The sequence below is a fragment of the Falco punctatus genome, assembly GCF_963210335.1.
Source record: "Falco punctatus genome assembly, chromosome: 2".
NCBI classification, from domain to species: domain Eukaryota; kingdom Metazoa; phylum Chordata; class Aves; order Falconiformes; family Falconidae; genus Falco; species Falco punctatus.
In genome coordinates this window covers 29,701,897-29,719,316 of record NC_137581.1, presented here as the reverse complement: position 1 = coordinate 29,719,316, position 17,420 = coordinate 29,701,897, and the positions used below count along the sequence as shown (strand labels likewise).

Sequence of the window (17,420 nt, the reverse complement as noted above, 5' to 3'; positions counted from 1 at the left end):
ACTACTGAGCCCAACCCAAGAAAAAGTCCTGCTTTAAAGTGACAGCTGCAAAACAGACATTAGAAAAGCACAGCTTCTCAAGGCTCTGATACAACAGGCAGGTTTATAAAAATACAGGTATGTAGTAAAAAGTTGTGGTAAGCTCACTAGAAATAAAGCATTTTGAAAGAGTTGTGCTCCATTCCTACTTTTGGACGTGCAGTGTTGTTAGTAAAAAGGCTCATCTCCCAACTGTACTTATTTGATTATATAGTACTGTATTAGATAAAGCAAAGATTTCATGACCTGACCAGGCTCACCAGCTAAGGTTCTGAAACAGACTGGATACAAAAAAAGAAACAGTTTATATTAGAAGGTCAACTTGAAGGCTACCTCACAGTATAAAAACTGAGGAGTAACTAAAATTACAAAAAAAAAAGGTTGGCTACCAAACTACAGTCATCAACTGCATTTCTCCAAACTATCTGAGCATTGCTTACTTATGAAGAAGACCTCATATTGCATATTTCATGAAGATGCCACTTGGACAACTAGCTAATTGGTGTCTCTAGGTAGTTTGTGGTTTACGATTTTTCTGCCTATTAATAGTCAACCTACCTGCCCATAGTTGTCTATGCCAGTTACTAATCTATTTAGGTTTAATAAATCAAAAGCTGTCCTTAGGGACTGGCCAAGTGTCGTAAGTCCTTCTGCCTGAAGGTTTTTCAGTTCATTCATAAACGTTGCATGGTTTTCCTTCCAGCCAGCCTGAAAAGAAAAATGTGAGAAGACTTATTCTCCAGATATGAGCTCCGCTTTCCTGTTAGGCTACGAAGTGCCTTCCTTGCTGCATGCAGCTCACCACAAATGCTAACAAAACACCTTTGAAGTTACTGATATTTAGTGTCGTTCCATGAAGCCTGAAAAGACGTCCTTCTCTTAAACCTCAGAGCTCCTCATGTATAAAATGAAGATTTTTGATTTGTTCCACAGGGTAAGTTTCTGTGAAGTCACCGATGCAGAAACCTTACAGCTATTTACGTAGCTCTCCCACAGCCCTTCCCAGATGGAAGCCAACTGCACTGCGAAGCGACCTCCAACAGGTTCACCGTCCTGTGTCATGTGGACCACCGCCCCCTCCCCCCCCCACCCCGTACGTCCCGTCCCCCCACCCCCACCCCCCCGCGCGGCGGGGCTGAGGGAAGTGCCGTCCCCTTCCGAGTCCGGACTCTCCGGGCTGAAGTCGGTCCTTCCCCCGCTCGCCCCTTCCAAGCTGAACTCTCCTTGGAGTTGCTGTCACTTCTTCCAACTTGAATAAATATCCCCCACAGTTCATTGCTGCTCACACACACCACACAGGGAAAAAATGTCGGCCATGTTGATGTCAGCGCCGCCGCCGCCGCCGCCAGAGCCCGTGTGTGCCGAGCTCCCCCGGCCCGCCGGCAGCCCGGGCGAGGCGGGCGGGGGGGCGGCCGCCGGCAGCGGCCCGCGGCGGCGCGGAAGGGCCGGAAGGAGGCCGGGGGGGGGAGCGGCGGGGGTGGGGGGAGCGGGGGTTACCTTGATAGCGTAGGGAGGCTCCTCGAAAGTGACCAGCATGTACCTGTCTCCCCTGCTGGCCGGGTCCCGGGCTCGGAGCTGCGGCGCGGGGGACAAAGCAGAGGGTGAGCCGAGAGGCGGCGGCGGCGCCGGAGCCCCCCCGGCTCGGCTCGGCACAGCCCGGCCCTGCCCACCCCTCCCTGCCCGCACACACACGCACTCCCGCCCGCCCTCGCCCCGCGCCCCCGGCCCAGGCAGCCCCCCGCGCCCTGCCTCCCCCTCCCCTCCCCGCGCAGTCACTCTCGCTCTCTCTCGCCTCCTCTCGCAAGGCAGAGCCGGTACCTTCATGAAAGTCTCTACAGCGCCTTTGGCTATGTCCAGATAGGTGGTGCCCAGATGGGTGCGCTGGTTCATGGAGGCAGACGTGTCTATCAGGAAGAGTAAGATGGGCATAGTGCGGAGGGGCCGGCGGCCGGGCGGCTACATGGACAGCGGGCGGGGGGCTGAGGGGAGCACCGCGGGGCGGGGTGGGAGGAAGGGGGGGAGAAGAAGAGAAGAAGACGGGGGACAGGAGAGTAAGTGGCTGTGAGTGCTCTGCACGGGGAAGGGCGCCTCCCCGCTGCCCCACTGCCGAGGCGGGGGGGAAGGGGGGGGCAGCCCTGCCTGCCCTGCCCTCCTTTGTGTGAGGGGCCTGCTCAGCCCAACACAGGCTGGTTTATGAGGGAGAGGCGGATAGGGCTGCGCTGCTGCTAACCTTCCCCCCACCACCACCTTCCTCCACCGCCGCCCGCCCTCCCCTCCCCCTGTTGATGTTACTCAGAAGTTTCAGGCGGAGCAGCCGCAGCCCCACTACCCCGGCACTTTCTCTCTCTGACTGAGGCGCTTCCTCGCTCGCCGCCCGCTTTTAAGGCAGCCTGGGCAGGTCGGGGCCCGCCCCTGAAGGACACGTCTCCGCCCCACGTGACCGCCTCCCGGCCCCACCATAGGGCTCCAGCAACCGCCTCATTAGCATATTCAAATTTCCGAGGAGGGGGGAGGGGGGCAGCGGGAGCCGCTGAGGGAGATGGGCGGTGGGGGGAGCGGGCGGCGGAGCGCGGCAGCTGCGCAGGCGCAGTGGCGGCGGGCGGCCGGCCGGGGGGCGCGGGGCAGGGCGGGGGCGCCGCTCCTCAGGCGGGCCGACCCCGCCGCCCCGCCGCCGCCCTTGCTGGGCTGTTTCCAGGGCGCTGGGGGTGAGGCGTCCTGTGGGGGTAGCGCCCTGCCCCCGCCCGCCTGTCTTGGGGCGGCAGTGGGGGGGAGCCCGGCCGCTCGGGGAGGGCAGCGGGGGAGGCCCCGGGGGAGCGCGGGCCGCCGCAGGCTTCCCCGCGGTGGCTGGGGCGGCGACTCCGGCGCTGGCGGTTTGTCCCCGCTGGCCGCGGGCGGGCCGGCGGGTGAGTCATGGGGGGAGGGGGCGGGCGCCGCGGCTCGCCTTAAGGCTGCGGGAAGGCCCCCGGGCCGCGGGTCCGTCCCCTCCTGCCCCCACGGGTCCGTCCCCCTCACCCGGGCGGAGGAAGCCCTTCGGGGGGCGCTGTGCGCCGCTGAGGGCCGCCGCAGCCCTTCGGCGGGGGGGCGGCCGGGGAGCCCGAGGGCAGCCCGGAACGCGCCGGCCCTGGTGCGGGGCGGGGGGGGGGGGGCTCGCTGGCCACGGCTACAGCGGCCGCTGGCAGGCGGTACTTGGCGTCGTCTGTCATCTCCACGGGGCTTAGGATGGGGAAAAGTGTTCGGTACCATTTTGATGGTGAATTCTCAGAGACGTGGTCTGGCCTTTTACTCGATGCTTTCAGGGAGAGAGAGAAAAAAAAAAAAAAAAGAAAAAAACCGACTAGCCCTAGCTGTGACCTTTTCCCCTACGTCCAGGCAGAGATTAACACTAATGTTTCTTTGATCCACACTAAGGCACTCCAAATTTGTTTCCTATAAACCATATAATTGTGGAGTGTTTCCAACCAATTAATGAAAAAGGTCTCTGTTCTCAGTTGTTTGGTGCTTTGGGTTCCCCCCCCAAAAAAAAAAAAAAAAAATTGAGTCTCAGCTGTTTCTGCTCTTGTAACCGTGGAGCAGTAACTCCAGAGCCATTTCTTAATATAATCTGTCCAGGAGATTGCTCGGTTTCCCATCTGACTGATTTTTTTTTTTTTTTTTCCCCATGATCCAGCAGATGTGCTCCCACCACTGCACTAGAAGGTATGAAGCCACTGTGCTCCTTCCTTTTCTCAAGATAAAATTGCCAGTGTCCTGGTTTGATTCATCTTGCTTTTCCAGGCAGGATTTCTGTCTTGTTAGGCAAGAGCTGGTTTGGGCTTTTTTTTTTTTTTTTAAGACTAATGAAAGATTAGCATTTAGTCTCTAGGAAGAGGGAGGGATATAACTGTATTTCCATTACAGATTGGTATGCATTCTTATGCCTGCAAGCAGCTTATTTTGGCTTTCCTGTGGGCGCTGCATCTGCGACCCGTGCCATCCCTTCTCAGGCACTGGGATGAAGTCAGAGCCACTTCTTTTCAGCCCAGTTCGTCATTCAAGGCCATTACGGAATCTCCAATCTCAAGGACTTTGTGAGAGCTGGGCAGGAATCTTTGCAATTGGTGCAGACCAAGATACAGTAACTGGGTTTCTTTGGAAGCAACATCTTTTACTCTTGAGTATTTCTCAGTGTGGATCCTGCTAGTGGTGGGAAGCGTGGCCAAGCTTATGTGCATCCAGTGGCTCTTGAGCTGCATGTATCTTTCCAGTAGTTCAGTGTTCGAGCTCCAGCAGTGGTGCTGTGTCTTAAGAGCAGCAGCAAGGCTGTTCTGCTCCAGGTTCTGCCAGTGAATCTGAATCCCTGCTGTCAGAGGAAGCAAACTAGCAGGTGCCACAGAGGTCATGTTGCTGGGTTGCCCTGGAATCCAGCTGCATGCCAGCCCCTGTTATGCAGTAGAATATATGGACTATCAGAGAGGCTTGGTTTGCAGCCATTTCCTCTCTATAGAGGTGTTTTGGGACACCTTTCTTCCCCTCAGCTCCCCACAGAAAGCTGCAGGTATGTTCTGCAGCTCCTAAGGTCAGCAAGACTGGCTGCTGCTAGAGTAGTAATTTTCTCCCTAAGGTGGTGGGATTCAAGCTGTTAAGTAAAGGCTGCAGTGCTGCTTTAACCAGTCGTGTCTTGGGATTAGTAACTTCATTTGGGAATAATGTTGAGTAAGTGTATGATGTCGGCCTCTAATTGGCTTCCTTTTAAATCTCTGAGATAGGCACATCCTTCAGGCATGCCATCTTCTTTCTCGTTTGTATGTTGCTGATGTTTCATTGACTGTCCTAATAAAAACAGCATCACTTTTACATGTCAAGCGTCATGCATCTTCTTGGAGAGCACCCTAAAAATGGGAAGCTTCTGGAATGATTCCTTCTCCAAAAACAGCATTTTAGAATCATTGCTGTAGCAGGAAAGTGTCATGGTGAAAGGCAGCCTGGGCCATGGAGATTTTGCATAAATCCTGGAGGGTTATTTGGAGTTTTTAAGTTTTGTTGCCAGTAAATCACTTTTAATGGTAGAATCGGTCATAAAGCAGCATGAATTCTGAATCAACTTGGAAAATTGCAAGCTGAAGGCATGCAGGAATTTTCTTACCAACCCTAGAGGAAGGTGGGACCGAAGCAGCTTGGCACACTCTATCCCTATTCTTCTCAGCCTTTGTGATTATCACTGATAGAAGAATGCCACAGACAAAACTTATACACAGTTCCAGAGGGATTTATACAAGCAAAACCACTTTACTGTACTTTTCTGTATGTACTTGCTTTTTGCTGTTGTCTTTGAAGCCATTCGGAACATTCAGTTCTTCCCGCTTCTGTGCATCTTCTATTAGATCCCCTATAGGGCAGAATCAAGGCTGGATGTGTGTTGTCTGTGGTAGGCATTAGTACTTTTCTCCTGGGAGTGGACCAATTTTATTAATATTGAGGAAGATTCTTTCAAAGATAGATAATCAACCCAAGCCTTAAGTGTGTATCAGCCTCTTGATGTAAGAGTTCTAATGGCTAGTACTGCCATCAGAGTCACATTTATAAATCTGGATAGGAGATTTGCTAAGAAGGAACAAAACCCAGTGATACTAGTGCTTATGCTCATTACTGGTAGAGCTGACACAGAGGAGCAGGGAGAGAGCTTGAGGCTGTCACTTTGATGCATCTTTGGTTTCAGCTTTTTTACATGGTGGGCAAAGTTATACCCCATGTGAGGTCTAAATGAGCTAGTTCTACCTTTTCTCCTAAATGTAGATGAATTATTTCAGCATGGTTCTGTCTGGAGGAATGCTCTTGCTGTTCTGATGATGCAAAAGATTCCAGCTACTTTCATACATTTTTTTCTTTGTTATCTGCTGTGCATCCATGAGGAAGCATGTATGTATGTGTATGCCTAAAGGTACTGATTTTCTGGTCTTTAGAATGAGTGTTGTTCAGTTGGGGACAAATAAGATGATATTAAAAATGCAAGTTCCAATTTAAATTTGTATGCTAAGTCAATAAATCGTAACTCAAATATAAGTATGAAAATATACCTCAAAAAACATCATATGCCAAAAATGCTCTTCAATTTTTTTGATCATTTGCTTTTACTGTGGTTTTTTTCCCTGAACAGCTTCTTTTCCCTGTCAATTTTGTGATATTTTTGTTGTGTTATCACACAGTGTTAGCCTTATTTTGTCCTAAACTGCAAGCTTGAATGGAAGATGTTATGCTAAAGACCTTCAAGCAGGTCTGAGATCTAAAATTGACAGTATAACTTTTTTTTTTTAATTGGCTTTCTCCTCAATAAAGAATTGTTTCACAAAGAATATGTCAAGATCTTGGTCAGCCCGGGTTTTATGACAAAGGTAAAATTTTCAGAGCTTCCTTTAGAATACCATTCTGTAGACTTGTAGATTGTGACCGTTAAACTTTTTTCCCCTGTTTAAGTCTTATATTTTCCATTGGCTAATTTTATGTTACTGCTTATTGTTAAATATATATCTTTATACACCATTGAGTTTCAATTTGTTACCTTTTCATACTCATGTCCTATTCGTTTTAGTCTTCCTTTAGCCAAGACCTGTGCATTCAACTTACTTGCTTTTTTTTATAAATAAAATTTTATTTTTCACTTGTCTTGCATACACGACTGCTTTTATTGTTGATTTTTTTGGTTGTTTTTACTCATTTCAATTCAGTAGGCCTTGACCCTACTTTTTTTTCTCTTCCTGAAATTATTACCAAAGATAAATTGATAAAATCTTATAATTCAGGTAGCTTAGGTAAGCATATAAAACTCATCCTAGACTGAGTAATTACTGAGAATGCTGGGGTCAAATAAGATGTAACCCCAAATCCTTTTCAGAAAAGTCACATTAAGGTAACTGCATCTCAGTTTTTAATGTATATTCTAGGACTTGGACTGAGGGTGCCTATTTTTCTAAAATTTGTACAGGCAGCTGCCTGCCTTTGAAACTGTCTAGCACCTTTTAGAAGTCTGTACTTTGGCTTCCCCAGCACCAGAACACAGTGAAACTACATGCCTTTGCAGAACGATGACCTCTTAAAGAAGTTGCATTCTGGCTTCTTTTGGCCCATCTTCAGAGACAGCCTCCTCTTCATTGTCCGTCTATTGGGAAACCCAGAGGATAGCCTTTGAAGCTTCCTAGGGATTTTTGTATTCCCCACCACCCTTCCAGTCATCCAAATCCCTTGCTGTTTCCTGGCTCAGGAGTTAGAACTGCAGCGAGCAGCAGTGTATCATCCAGGGGAAGAATAGTTGATGTGGAAATGCAAGGAAATAGGTATTATAGTAGTTTGATACAGTTTGTTTTCTAACTGTACAGACTGTGGGTACTGGGAGACTAAGTTCATGAATATTTGTGAGGTACTTGGGTTCTTCCAAAGAAAGTTATGATAGAAGTGCACAATAAAATTATTTGCAGAGGAAAACCTAATCTCTTCAAGGACCATCTGTGCTGTGACAGCAGAAGTCAGTCAGTTAATGATGGAGAGGCTGCAAGGCACCTGGGTAGAGGATAAGGAGGCTTTTGTCATTATACGTGCTTTTCCTTTGATATTACTGGCCTTAGGTTGAAAGGTCTTCTAGGCTTTGATTTGTCTTCGTATGTATTTAACCATGTTTAACGGAGCAGGACCTATTTGGTACTGGTGGGAATATTAAATCTAACATGGAGAAAGCTGCTTAAAACAAACATTTCAAAATTACAATTGTAATAAGATAGCATATAAGATAAATAGATATACAGTTCTTACATATCCTTCCTGATGTGTTACATTGCTCCTTTCACTTAAGGTTGGATTCTGGTCAAGAACAAAAACCTGTCTCAGCTCTGGGCCTTTAAATTTATTCTGTCTCTTGGGTATCTCAGCTGGCACGTCAAGACCCAAAGAGAATAGAAAACACCCTCTAGCATACAAAAGCTAAGATACTTTACCTGTCTCTTTTTATTATTTATTTCTTCTTGAACTTGTTTTCCATCCTTGAGGTGGCAGCAGGCAGCAGCAGTCCACTTGATTCCTGATAACGCCAGAGGGCCCAGGGAAATACTGGTACAGACTTCTCAGCTCCCCTCCAGTTCCCCAGGGCATGAAGGCGGGAGAAGTCTTCTGCATTTGCTAAAACAACAGGTATGAGGAGACCTTAGCTTATTATGCCAGGAGGAAAAAGAAAGAAGGCCAGAGATAATAGTTGTATCTATCAGATAGTTAGAGATCATTTGTAGCAGCCCACCCTGGTTTTGTTTAGCTTTCTCTTCTTGTAGCCCTGATTAGAAGGTCCTGCATGTGTGATAAGGGGTTAATGCAGTCCTCCACCCAAATACCTGTAACACACAATGTTGCCATGCAGGCTCTCCTCAGGATGATAGGACCAGAACCAAGATATTCTTTCACCACAACACCACTTTTAAGCCATCCTTCATATGGTTCTTACATCCCTCCCAGGGAAGCTTTCCTGGGACATCAGTACCCTGCCTGTACCCACCGACCTGAGTGATCTCCTGTCACCATTCCAGCAACTGCTTTTGTTCGTTCCTCCAAGCATTCCTTCTTGTCTACACTACCAAGACTCAGTAGCCCTGGAAATCATCCCCTCGTTGAAGTGCTGAACCCTCCCGCCCATTTCATAGCATAGCAACGTAACTCCATTACCATGGATCCCAGACGCAGGCGTGCAGAATTTATCTAACTAATCGAGTGGCTAAGGGACACCAATTCCAGCCACAGTCAACTTAAGAGTATAAAGCGGTTACAGCTAAAAGATAGTCTACGAGCGCTTCCCAGGGAGGCAAAAAAATGAGGTGGATTTGTCTTGTTTTCTTCCCCCCCCCCCCCCCCCCATTTTTTAATGGCCAATGTAATGGGTATAGTCTTGGTAAACAAGAGGACAGGATTATTCATTCATCCCTAAATTGCTTCCCACTGAGATACCACACCTGCATGTGGTATTTGAGAGCTGAGAGCTCTTCCTTTAAAATATTGCCACACTGTAGAAGTTTATTATCCAGCTTTTACTCTAAGTGTGATTATTATGCATTGCCATCTTATGCCCAAAATCAAAACACACTCTAAAAGATGCACTTGGTTGCTCTCTGGAAAGCAGCAGGCGTGACTGGTGTCAAATGGAACATAGACCAACCACTTGATCTGTCTTTTGCCACTTGGCAGTTAATGAAAACTTAGCAAATCTCAGCTAGTAGCTAATTGGAAATTCCCACAAAAGCCATCTATAAAGCAAAGATATAGGTCTTCTAGACTAAAACAAACCTGATAAAGCCTCTTTCATCCAGGGAAGAAATCTGTTCATCTTTATTCCCTGACTTGAAGCACCTTTGGCAAGGTGTTTGGGATTGTTTGCTGAGCATGTTATTCAAAAGATACAGTTAAAATTAAGTCAGAGGGATTTTTTTCTACTTTTATGCACACATTGAAGCCCTGATGTAAGGCATATTTGTTACAGAAAATTTGAATGGATGCTACGGTGGGCAAATCTGCCTTGCACCAACTTGCAGAAAAATAGTGTCTTGTTTTAGAAATATTTCAAATAGGAAGGAAGGATGCTTAAGACGTGGCTTTGAAAAGCACAAAAGGATAATTCTTACCAAGCTGAGAATACAAAAGCATTTCTTATTAGGAAAATTTTAGAACTGACTTGAGTCCAGCTTATAACAAACCTTGAATTACAAGTGTAACCTTTCTTCATAACAACAGTCTTCACCAAGCAGTGCTGTTTTCATCAAAAATGAGTTCTTTTTTTGTTGGGGATGGCTTTCAATTTCATGATGTTGCAATCAGAAAGCCTTGAACGTTTCGGGATCAGTTCTAATATTTTCCTGTTGGAAAACCATTTTTAAGGCAATATATGGTTTATCGTTATTTTCTAAACATGCGTCCAAGAAAAAAGTCCAAGAAAGCCCATCCCATAATTCAGGCTGACACTAAGTGTATGATTCTCCAGGTTTGGCAGAGTGTGTTGTGTACACTGGTTGTGTGATATATGTAACATAGTCTCTGAGATTCTCCTGCTCCTCCCCTCCTTTGAGGCATTTCTATTTTCTGTTGTTTCTGTTTTCCTAGGGCCTCGACACTGTTATATGCATTCATGGCTGGTTTATGTGAGTTGTGAATACACAGCTGATTTATATAACTGGGGTCTTGAAGGAAGATGAAACTTAATAATGCAAAGGAAAACAAAATATCAGACTTTTAACTATTACATCCATTCCATCTACTTCCAAGTTATTGCAGGGTTTTTTTATTATTTTATTTGCTTTGATCAATTCTTATTTTTCTTCATGTCTCCCATTTCACGTCCTCTTTATCTTGTCTTTTCCTTCAGAAAAAGTTACAATATGTTTTCCTTGACATTTCTACTTAGGTATTCAGTGTGGCTCTCAGCTGGCTGAGGGAAAAAAGCCAAAACTACTCATTTGCCCTGACAAGTGTTTTCAGTGTCTGTGTTTTCGATGATTGGTTGTTCTGTGTGCTTGACTTCTGCAGCAGCTAATAAGTAACTCCTGAATCCAGAGTAACTCCTGATTCCAAAGGTTGACAGATATCACTTGAGCTCTCATTTCAGAGGTGACAGCCTTTTAACCCAATTATAGTCCAGTGCAGCATGGTGGGACTCACTTGTGATCCCCTACCAACCAGCTACTACAGCTAACTTATGGGGAATGGCACAGTATTCCTTTTTCAAGGGGAATTAGGGTCTGTTATGTTTTAATTTATACATTCTTTGGAGTGCCCTAGCCCATTTCCACCATATAGCCAATTTTTCCATTGCTGCCTCTGCTCATTGTTTCCTAACTCCCTTTTCCTAACTCCCTTTTTTGTACTGAAATCTATTACTCATGTGTTAACATGGTTTACAGTAGTTTTCACTGAGACATTTGGAGCTTTTACTTTTGTCTAGTTAGCTGGACACTTTTGTCACAGTGTCCCTCTAATTAAATATGGCCAATTTTGCTATAATGTGGGTTACTTTGTGGAGTATGTAACTGTAATTGTGACCATCATTTAAATCTGTTCCTTATGGCACTGGTAACAATCCAGCAGACCACTGCCACTAGCACCAAACTTTCCTGTAATTCTGACATCGTAGTGAATTCCTCCCCAACTGGCAGTAAGAAGGTCTTACACGGCTTTTTCTCTGCTTGAATTCTCTGTTTTCTGGATTGTGAAATTATCCTCTGCATAATTCAAGAACTGTTTCATGATCTATGTTTAGCAGAATTTGTTACCCAACAGATGTCTGGACAGTTAATGACCTCTGTAAGTACAGCCCTGTGATTTCTTGCTAATGATGGTCCAAGAATTTTTAATCTCTTCTGCTACGAGTCAGCACTAGGGCAGCATGTCACCTCTTATTAAAAAACAAAAGCATAAAATGTGTATAAGTCTTCCCTTCACAATTGTTATGTCTAGTCAGAAGTGGTATTTATCCCTCATTCTCTTTTGCATCTTTATGTTCATGAATGTGTGCATACAGAAATGCGAATAGTTCCATATTTTTCTGGCCAAAAACAAAGGAAATGAATAAAACCCCCTGAAAGTAATCAGAATCTAATTTCAAAGAAAAAGTACTTCCAGAAATACAAGTCAGAACTGACACTTGCCAGCCTTAAACTTGAGGCAAGGGTAGATGCCCAGAAAAGTCCATGGTAGCAAAGCCTCTTCAGCTGTCACTTTTACACATATGGCAAATGTAGTCTTACAAGAGGATTTGGAGGCACTGGAGCCAGATCATTACCCCTGGCCAGTGATGTGTTCACAGTATGAAATCATGCTGCAGCTGCACAACTATTCCTTCTTTCCTCCTCACCATTCAGATCAGGCTCGAGCCCATCCCTGCATGGGAAAGTTGTCCTATTTTTCTGGGGTTTTTTTCTCTCTTTTCGGTTATTGGCACTTGGGAGAGCAGAACTATTGGGAAGAGTTGTATCAAAGAGGAGGTAACAGAATCACTAACGTCTGGCACTCCTCTCGCAGGGGAGGGAGTCAAGGAATCGAATGCTGATACAGGTCTGGTCAGACATCCCTACGGAGGAATTCTGCAAGGCAGATGCTGAAGTCCCTAGAACATAAATCTGCACAGTGAAGTGCTTGAGAGGATGGCTCATACTCCTCTGTGTGCCACTGTGAAGGAGAGAAACTGTCTGCACACAAGTGCTCCTCGGTAGCAGCTGGGCTCCTGGCAACTGCCTGGGACTCGCACTGTGTAGCTCCTGAATGCCAGGAAGTTTGCTGGGTGTCTTGTTGGTACCTGCTTGTACAGCAGAAGGGTCATTGTGGACAAATTCTGGATTGGAAGGTACCAAAACCCTGGAGAAAGATTAATCAGCTGGATCTACACTGGTAAGGTTCAGAGGCCAGTTCTCTGGCACTGCTACGCAGAGCTCTTACAATTGAATTGTAAGCACATTAGCTGGCAGTTTTTGCACATGACTCTTGGCAGCCTCTCAGATGGTACCTGGACTTGGCTTGGAGGACAGCATGGAACAGGGACCATTTCCCAATGCCAGTTTTACATCATCACTCCTTGCGGGGAAAAAGAAAATGTAGTTCTGTGATGCAAGCTGGGACACTGGCCTCAGAACCCAAAGAACAATCTCTGGCCTTTTTTATAAGCTAATATTGCTGGACACATCCTGGAGCAGGTACCAGAGTTTCTTCATACGCTTTTGGGCTTTGGCTCTCCTGCTTTAGGAAAAGATTTATTTTTTCGTTTTGTTTTGTAGGGTTTCGGGGGTTTTTTTAAATGAGTTTAAGTATATGTGTATATGCATACCTACCTATGTGGCTTTTCAGATGGAGAAACATATTTCCAACACTCATTCATTACAGTTTGAGGGTCTTTACATGTTCTTAATTACTAACTGTTCCTTTTCCAGTGTCTTCTCACTTGAATACTTTGGGAGCACTAACATGGCCAATTCTTACAGTGTTTCTTGTGGTTCAGTGAAAAATAACTGTTACCCTAATCCCCACCTATTACTGGGAGATGATTTACCACATTATACAAGCTCTTTTGACTTCAGGAACATCACTTGGCCTCATACGGAGGCTTTTGAGCACCTTTATTTTTGACACTGATACCTGATTTAGAGCCTCTGTGTGAAAATTGTCCTGTGTTCATTTTAAGTGCACAATACAGAGGCTATTCTGGGGCCAGTTAGCCTGAACAACAGGAGTAGATCAAAACTACCGAGAATGTCAGACTTTTTTTTTTTTTTAAAGTCAACCCATATGGGTTTTCTTTGTTTTCCCAGTTGGAGTTTCCTCATCTACTTTCAGAGGTACAAGGTATACATTCACCAGTTCCTCAGTCTTCACAGAGGTATTTCTACTACCTTGTCAGATGATATTTTTACACAAGGAGGTCACCATGTTACATGAGAACATGCTGAATAATTGGGTTTCACCCTCAAACCCATGTGGCCTCTTGTCTCTAGAGCACTTACTGTTTTACAAATAAAGAGTATTTCTCCCACTTGCATGAATTTTCTCATTTGGTAGCCGTCCTGGAATGGGCCAGTGCTTCCACACCCACTCTTGTCCTAAAAGATGTCTCCCCAAAGCAGCTAAACCTGACTCAGTTATGGTTCTCTCTTCAAACTCAAAGGGCACGCTGTAGATTCTGACTATAGACATATGGGCCTACTACTGTGCAAGATGTTCCAAGCAATCAGACATTCTGGCTATAATCTAGAATAAAAATGATGCTTATCAGGAATAGCCATGAGGTAATCAGGGAACCAAACGCTCCACACTATCCACAAAAGTGCCCATCTAAGCGTGGCATCACTGGGATGTATATATGTGCTCAAAGGCTGAGGGACGCCTTCCTGCAGTGATGGCCAGAAATGCTGACTTACCTGCTAAAGTGAAGGTGACTCATAACATTTGCATAGAATAAGACATAAAAAATTTTGATCAAGACAGTCTAGGATTCGTTTTTAAACTCCTTGAACACCCCTATTGTACTGAGTCATAAGTCCATGTATACACTGAAATTTCTGCTATTTTGCTCTCAAGCTGCTTCTCAGGACTTCTTTGCAGGAATCACTTTCCACAGAAAGGATGAGCTCAGTCACCCTGCTTCAGGAACCACAAGCTTTTAAAGCAATCTTTTGTTATAGGTCTGCATTGAGAAAAATTGGCAGCTTTAGTGAGGGCCTACCTATTTTCTTAAAGATCCAGATACTTGTTTTGTACAATGTGGAGATTTCCATGTAATTGCAAGTAAGGGCTAATCTACAAAATGGCTTGACTAAGAAAACTGCCCAGCTCCAGAAACTTTCTATTGAAAAATGCATATTATGATGATGCTAGAACTTTGTTAGCAGTAGCACTGGTAGGATCTTTTAGGCCATAAGTTGTATCAGACTTTTTTAATTATTATTTAATAGTCTTTTGTTCCTGTTTCTAAGGTACTTTCAGTGTTAGTAAGCAAAACCCAGTGTTTAATCATGGAGTCACAGAACGGTTTGGGTTGGAAGGAACCTTAAAGATCAACTAGTTCCAACCCCCTGCCATGGGCAGGGACACCTTCCACCAGACCAGGTTGCTCAAAGCCCCATCCAGCCTGGCCACGAACACTGTCAGGGATGGGGCATCCACAGCTTCTCTGGGCAACCTGTGCCAGTGCCTCACCACCCTCCTCATAAAAAAATTTCCTTCTTATGTCCAGTCTCAACCTACAGTCTTTCAGTTTCAAACCATTTCCACTTGTCCTGTCACTACAGGCCTTGGTAAGAAGTCTGTCTCTTTCTTATAAGTCCCCTTTATATATCGAAAGGCTGCTATAAGGTCTCCCTTATAGCTTTATCTTCTCCAAGCTAAACAACCCCAGATCTCTCAGGCTTTCTTCACAGGAAAGATGTTCCAGCCCTCTGACTGTTTTTGTGGCCCTCCTCTGGACCCACAGCAATAGGCCCATGTCTTTACCGTGCTAGGCACCCAGGAGCTGGACTCAGTACTTCAGGTGAGGTCTCACCAAAACAGAGGGGGAGAATCACCTCCCTTGACCTGCTGGCCACACTTCTTTTGATGCAGCCCAGGATTCAGTTGGCTTTCTGGGCTGCAAGCACACATTATCAGCTCATGTCCAATTTTTTGCCTACCAGTACCCCCAAGTCCTTCTCTGCAGGGCTGCTCTCCATCCACTCATTCCCCAGCCTGTACTGATATGGAGGATTGCCCTGACCCAGGTGCAGGACCTTGCACCTACCCTTGTTGAACTTCACAAGGTTTCAGATGATTGAAAGCATTTTGTCAGCCTAACAGCATCTATTGTAGGCCCATGTGTAGTAAAGGTGAGAAAATAATAATAATAAAAAAAGCTGAAAGACAAAAGTTGTTGCAAGAAAATGTTCCTTGATATTCCCTGGACATGTTCTTAACTGCACACTTTAGATGAAAGAAGAGGAAATACTTCAAAGCTTTCATATAGTTCGTGCACTATGTAAGAGAAATTTATTTATCTTTCAAGCAGGTTATATAGGTGATTTTAATGCATTTTCCAAATAGAAAATGTATTTATTGATGATACTCCGTGATTCTTCAATATCATGGAGGGAAAGAAGATTTAGGAAAAAAGAAAGTTTTGAAGTTCTGAGACCTAGAAAAATAAAAGAATAATGAGCTTAGAAGAATTAGTGGTCAGAAAGTTCCACCAAAAAGACAGTGAATTAAATTACAGAGTTTTTTTGCAGCAAGTTGGGAGCCCAAAATGTGAGTAATACTATAGCAGGATCAATGAGGACAAAGGAAACAGCAATAAGACTGCATACAATGCCAGAACTGCTTATGGGGCAAAATCTATGAGCCAGGAGTTCTCATTTGCAGCCCACACACTGACACAGCATCACTTTTTTTGTTCTCACATGTTCACAGTCAGTTACAAAGCCAACAGCACTTGCATGGCAGCTGAAAATGAGTGTATTTCTTCTCGATAAGGTGCTGCATAGTGATAGTGCCATGCATATTTTTTAAAGCTAACTTTTTTCTCCGTAACTTTGACCTAGAGCAGATTCAAGCATGTTTCTGGTAGGTCATAATTTTCTGAATGCCTGCATAAAACAAAACTAATGAAACATAGAAGAAAACTGTCATAATGAGCATGTAGGGCTTATTAATAGAAATGTGATAGGCAGTACTGTTCATTGTGTGACTGATAAATACCTAGAGGAAAATAAGGAGCAATATCTAAATTTGAGGGTGCATTTTTATAACAGCTTTTGTATTTTTAAGCAAGATGGACAAGCGGATTTTCCACAGAACATTTTTGCTCTGTGAAGTTTGCCTTTCTATATAAAGAGCTCATCTATGTTTTTTTCCCACATGGTTCGAGGAATGATGTAGCATCTCAAATTAAAAATATTTTTTCGGTAACTATCTTATGAAGGCTATCACTGCTGACAAAACAGAAGAAGGAGAGAATTTTAAGTATGTGTTTTTGCATGGCATAGAAGTGCAAGTTTTGAAGAAATTGTAAATCCTGTATACTGTAAAGCTGGAAAACATTTAGTTTGCAAACAGGCAGAGAAGAAAAGCATGGGAGAGAATAAAACACTTGCACATTCAACAGCTATTGAGAGGCTCTACTTGTTGCAAAGTGATTTTAGCTTTTTTATGTGGTTATCTTTTGTGTATATAAGTGCTTTGGTTTTGCACAGGCAATGGAGGAAGAGGCCCCAGAAGCCGTAATCTGGCTTGCTGTCAGTGGAGCAGTTTTAAATTTAAGCATTGAATCAGTCAAAGTGCAGTTTCGCTCCCACACTAGTTCGCCTCTTGCAGACTGACAACAACTGGAATCAGATTACTTAATGGCTCAGAAAGGCACGTGTTGTATAGTTTGGGCCTAAAGTTTAATTGCAATAAAATATTTTTTCTTTGTAAAAGGCCTGTTCTTGGGATTGTTAATAGTACTCTTCATGTCGTTGGGCACTTTATAAAAGGCCTGTTTTTCTTAGTATTCACAAGGAGGCTACCCTGTTTATTAAATTGTCCTACACCCACTCAGTGGCCGCAACGCTTACCAGTTTTAGCTGAAAGGTATCCAAGTATGTCACTATGTTGTCAGATCATGTAATGATGATAATATTGCAGAACAGTTTCAATGACGCTAGAACAGAATGTATCGTGCTGTTTGACTAAGGGATTTCCCCTCCTCTTTTAACAGAAGTAACAACTTTGCAGACAGCAGTATCTAAACAAAGGGCTGACAGCAGAGCTGGAGACCCTCCAGCTCCGTCCTCTCTGGATCACGCTGTTCACCTGCAGGTTGGGATTCCCTCCTGCTTGTCTGAACTGTCACAAAAGGCGTGATTACCTACGTTTTTAAACAAACTTAG

At 44.8% G+C, this 17,420-nt stretch overlaps 2 protein-coding genes across 6 annotated transcripts in view; one reads left to right on the top strand and one right to left on the bottom strand.

The window, feature by feature from the left end:
• INTS6 (integrator complex subunit 6) overlaps positions 1-2,555 on the bottom strand; it is a 45,700-nt gene extending 43,145 nt beyond the window's left edge. For 2 of the 5 annotated variants that reach the window (XM_080375035.1, XM_080375038.1), the window contains exons 1-3: positions 1,858-2,294; positions 1,537-1,614; positions 598-747 (exon numbers count right to left, since the gene is read on the bottom strand). In XM_080375035.1, coding sequence (XP_080231161.1) covers positions 598-747; positions 1,537-1,614; positions 1,858-1,968 — 339 coding nt within the window. In that variant the 5' untranslated portion in view covers positions 1,969-2,294. Of the gene's footprint in view, positions 1-597; positions 748-1,331; positions 1,444-1,536; positions 1,615-1,857; positions 2,296-2,331 lie in introns of those variants that run through there. The other 3 variants (XM_080375036.1, XM_080375037.1, XM_080375039.1) reach the window with 3 other exon arrangements.
• A 110-nt stretch (positions 2,556-2,665) lies between these two features.
• The window catches only part of WDFY2 (WD repeat and FYVE domain containing 2), an 81,666-nt gene continuing 66,911 nt past the window's right edge, over positions 2,666-17,420 (top strand). Inside the window, exon 1 of the mRNA XM_080375099.1 lies at positions 2,666-17,349. The gene's annotated coding sequence lies outside the window, so the exon portion shown is untranslated. The remainder of the gene's footprint in view (positions 17,350-17,420) is intronic.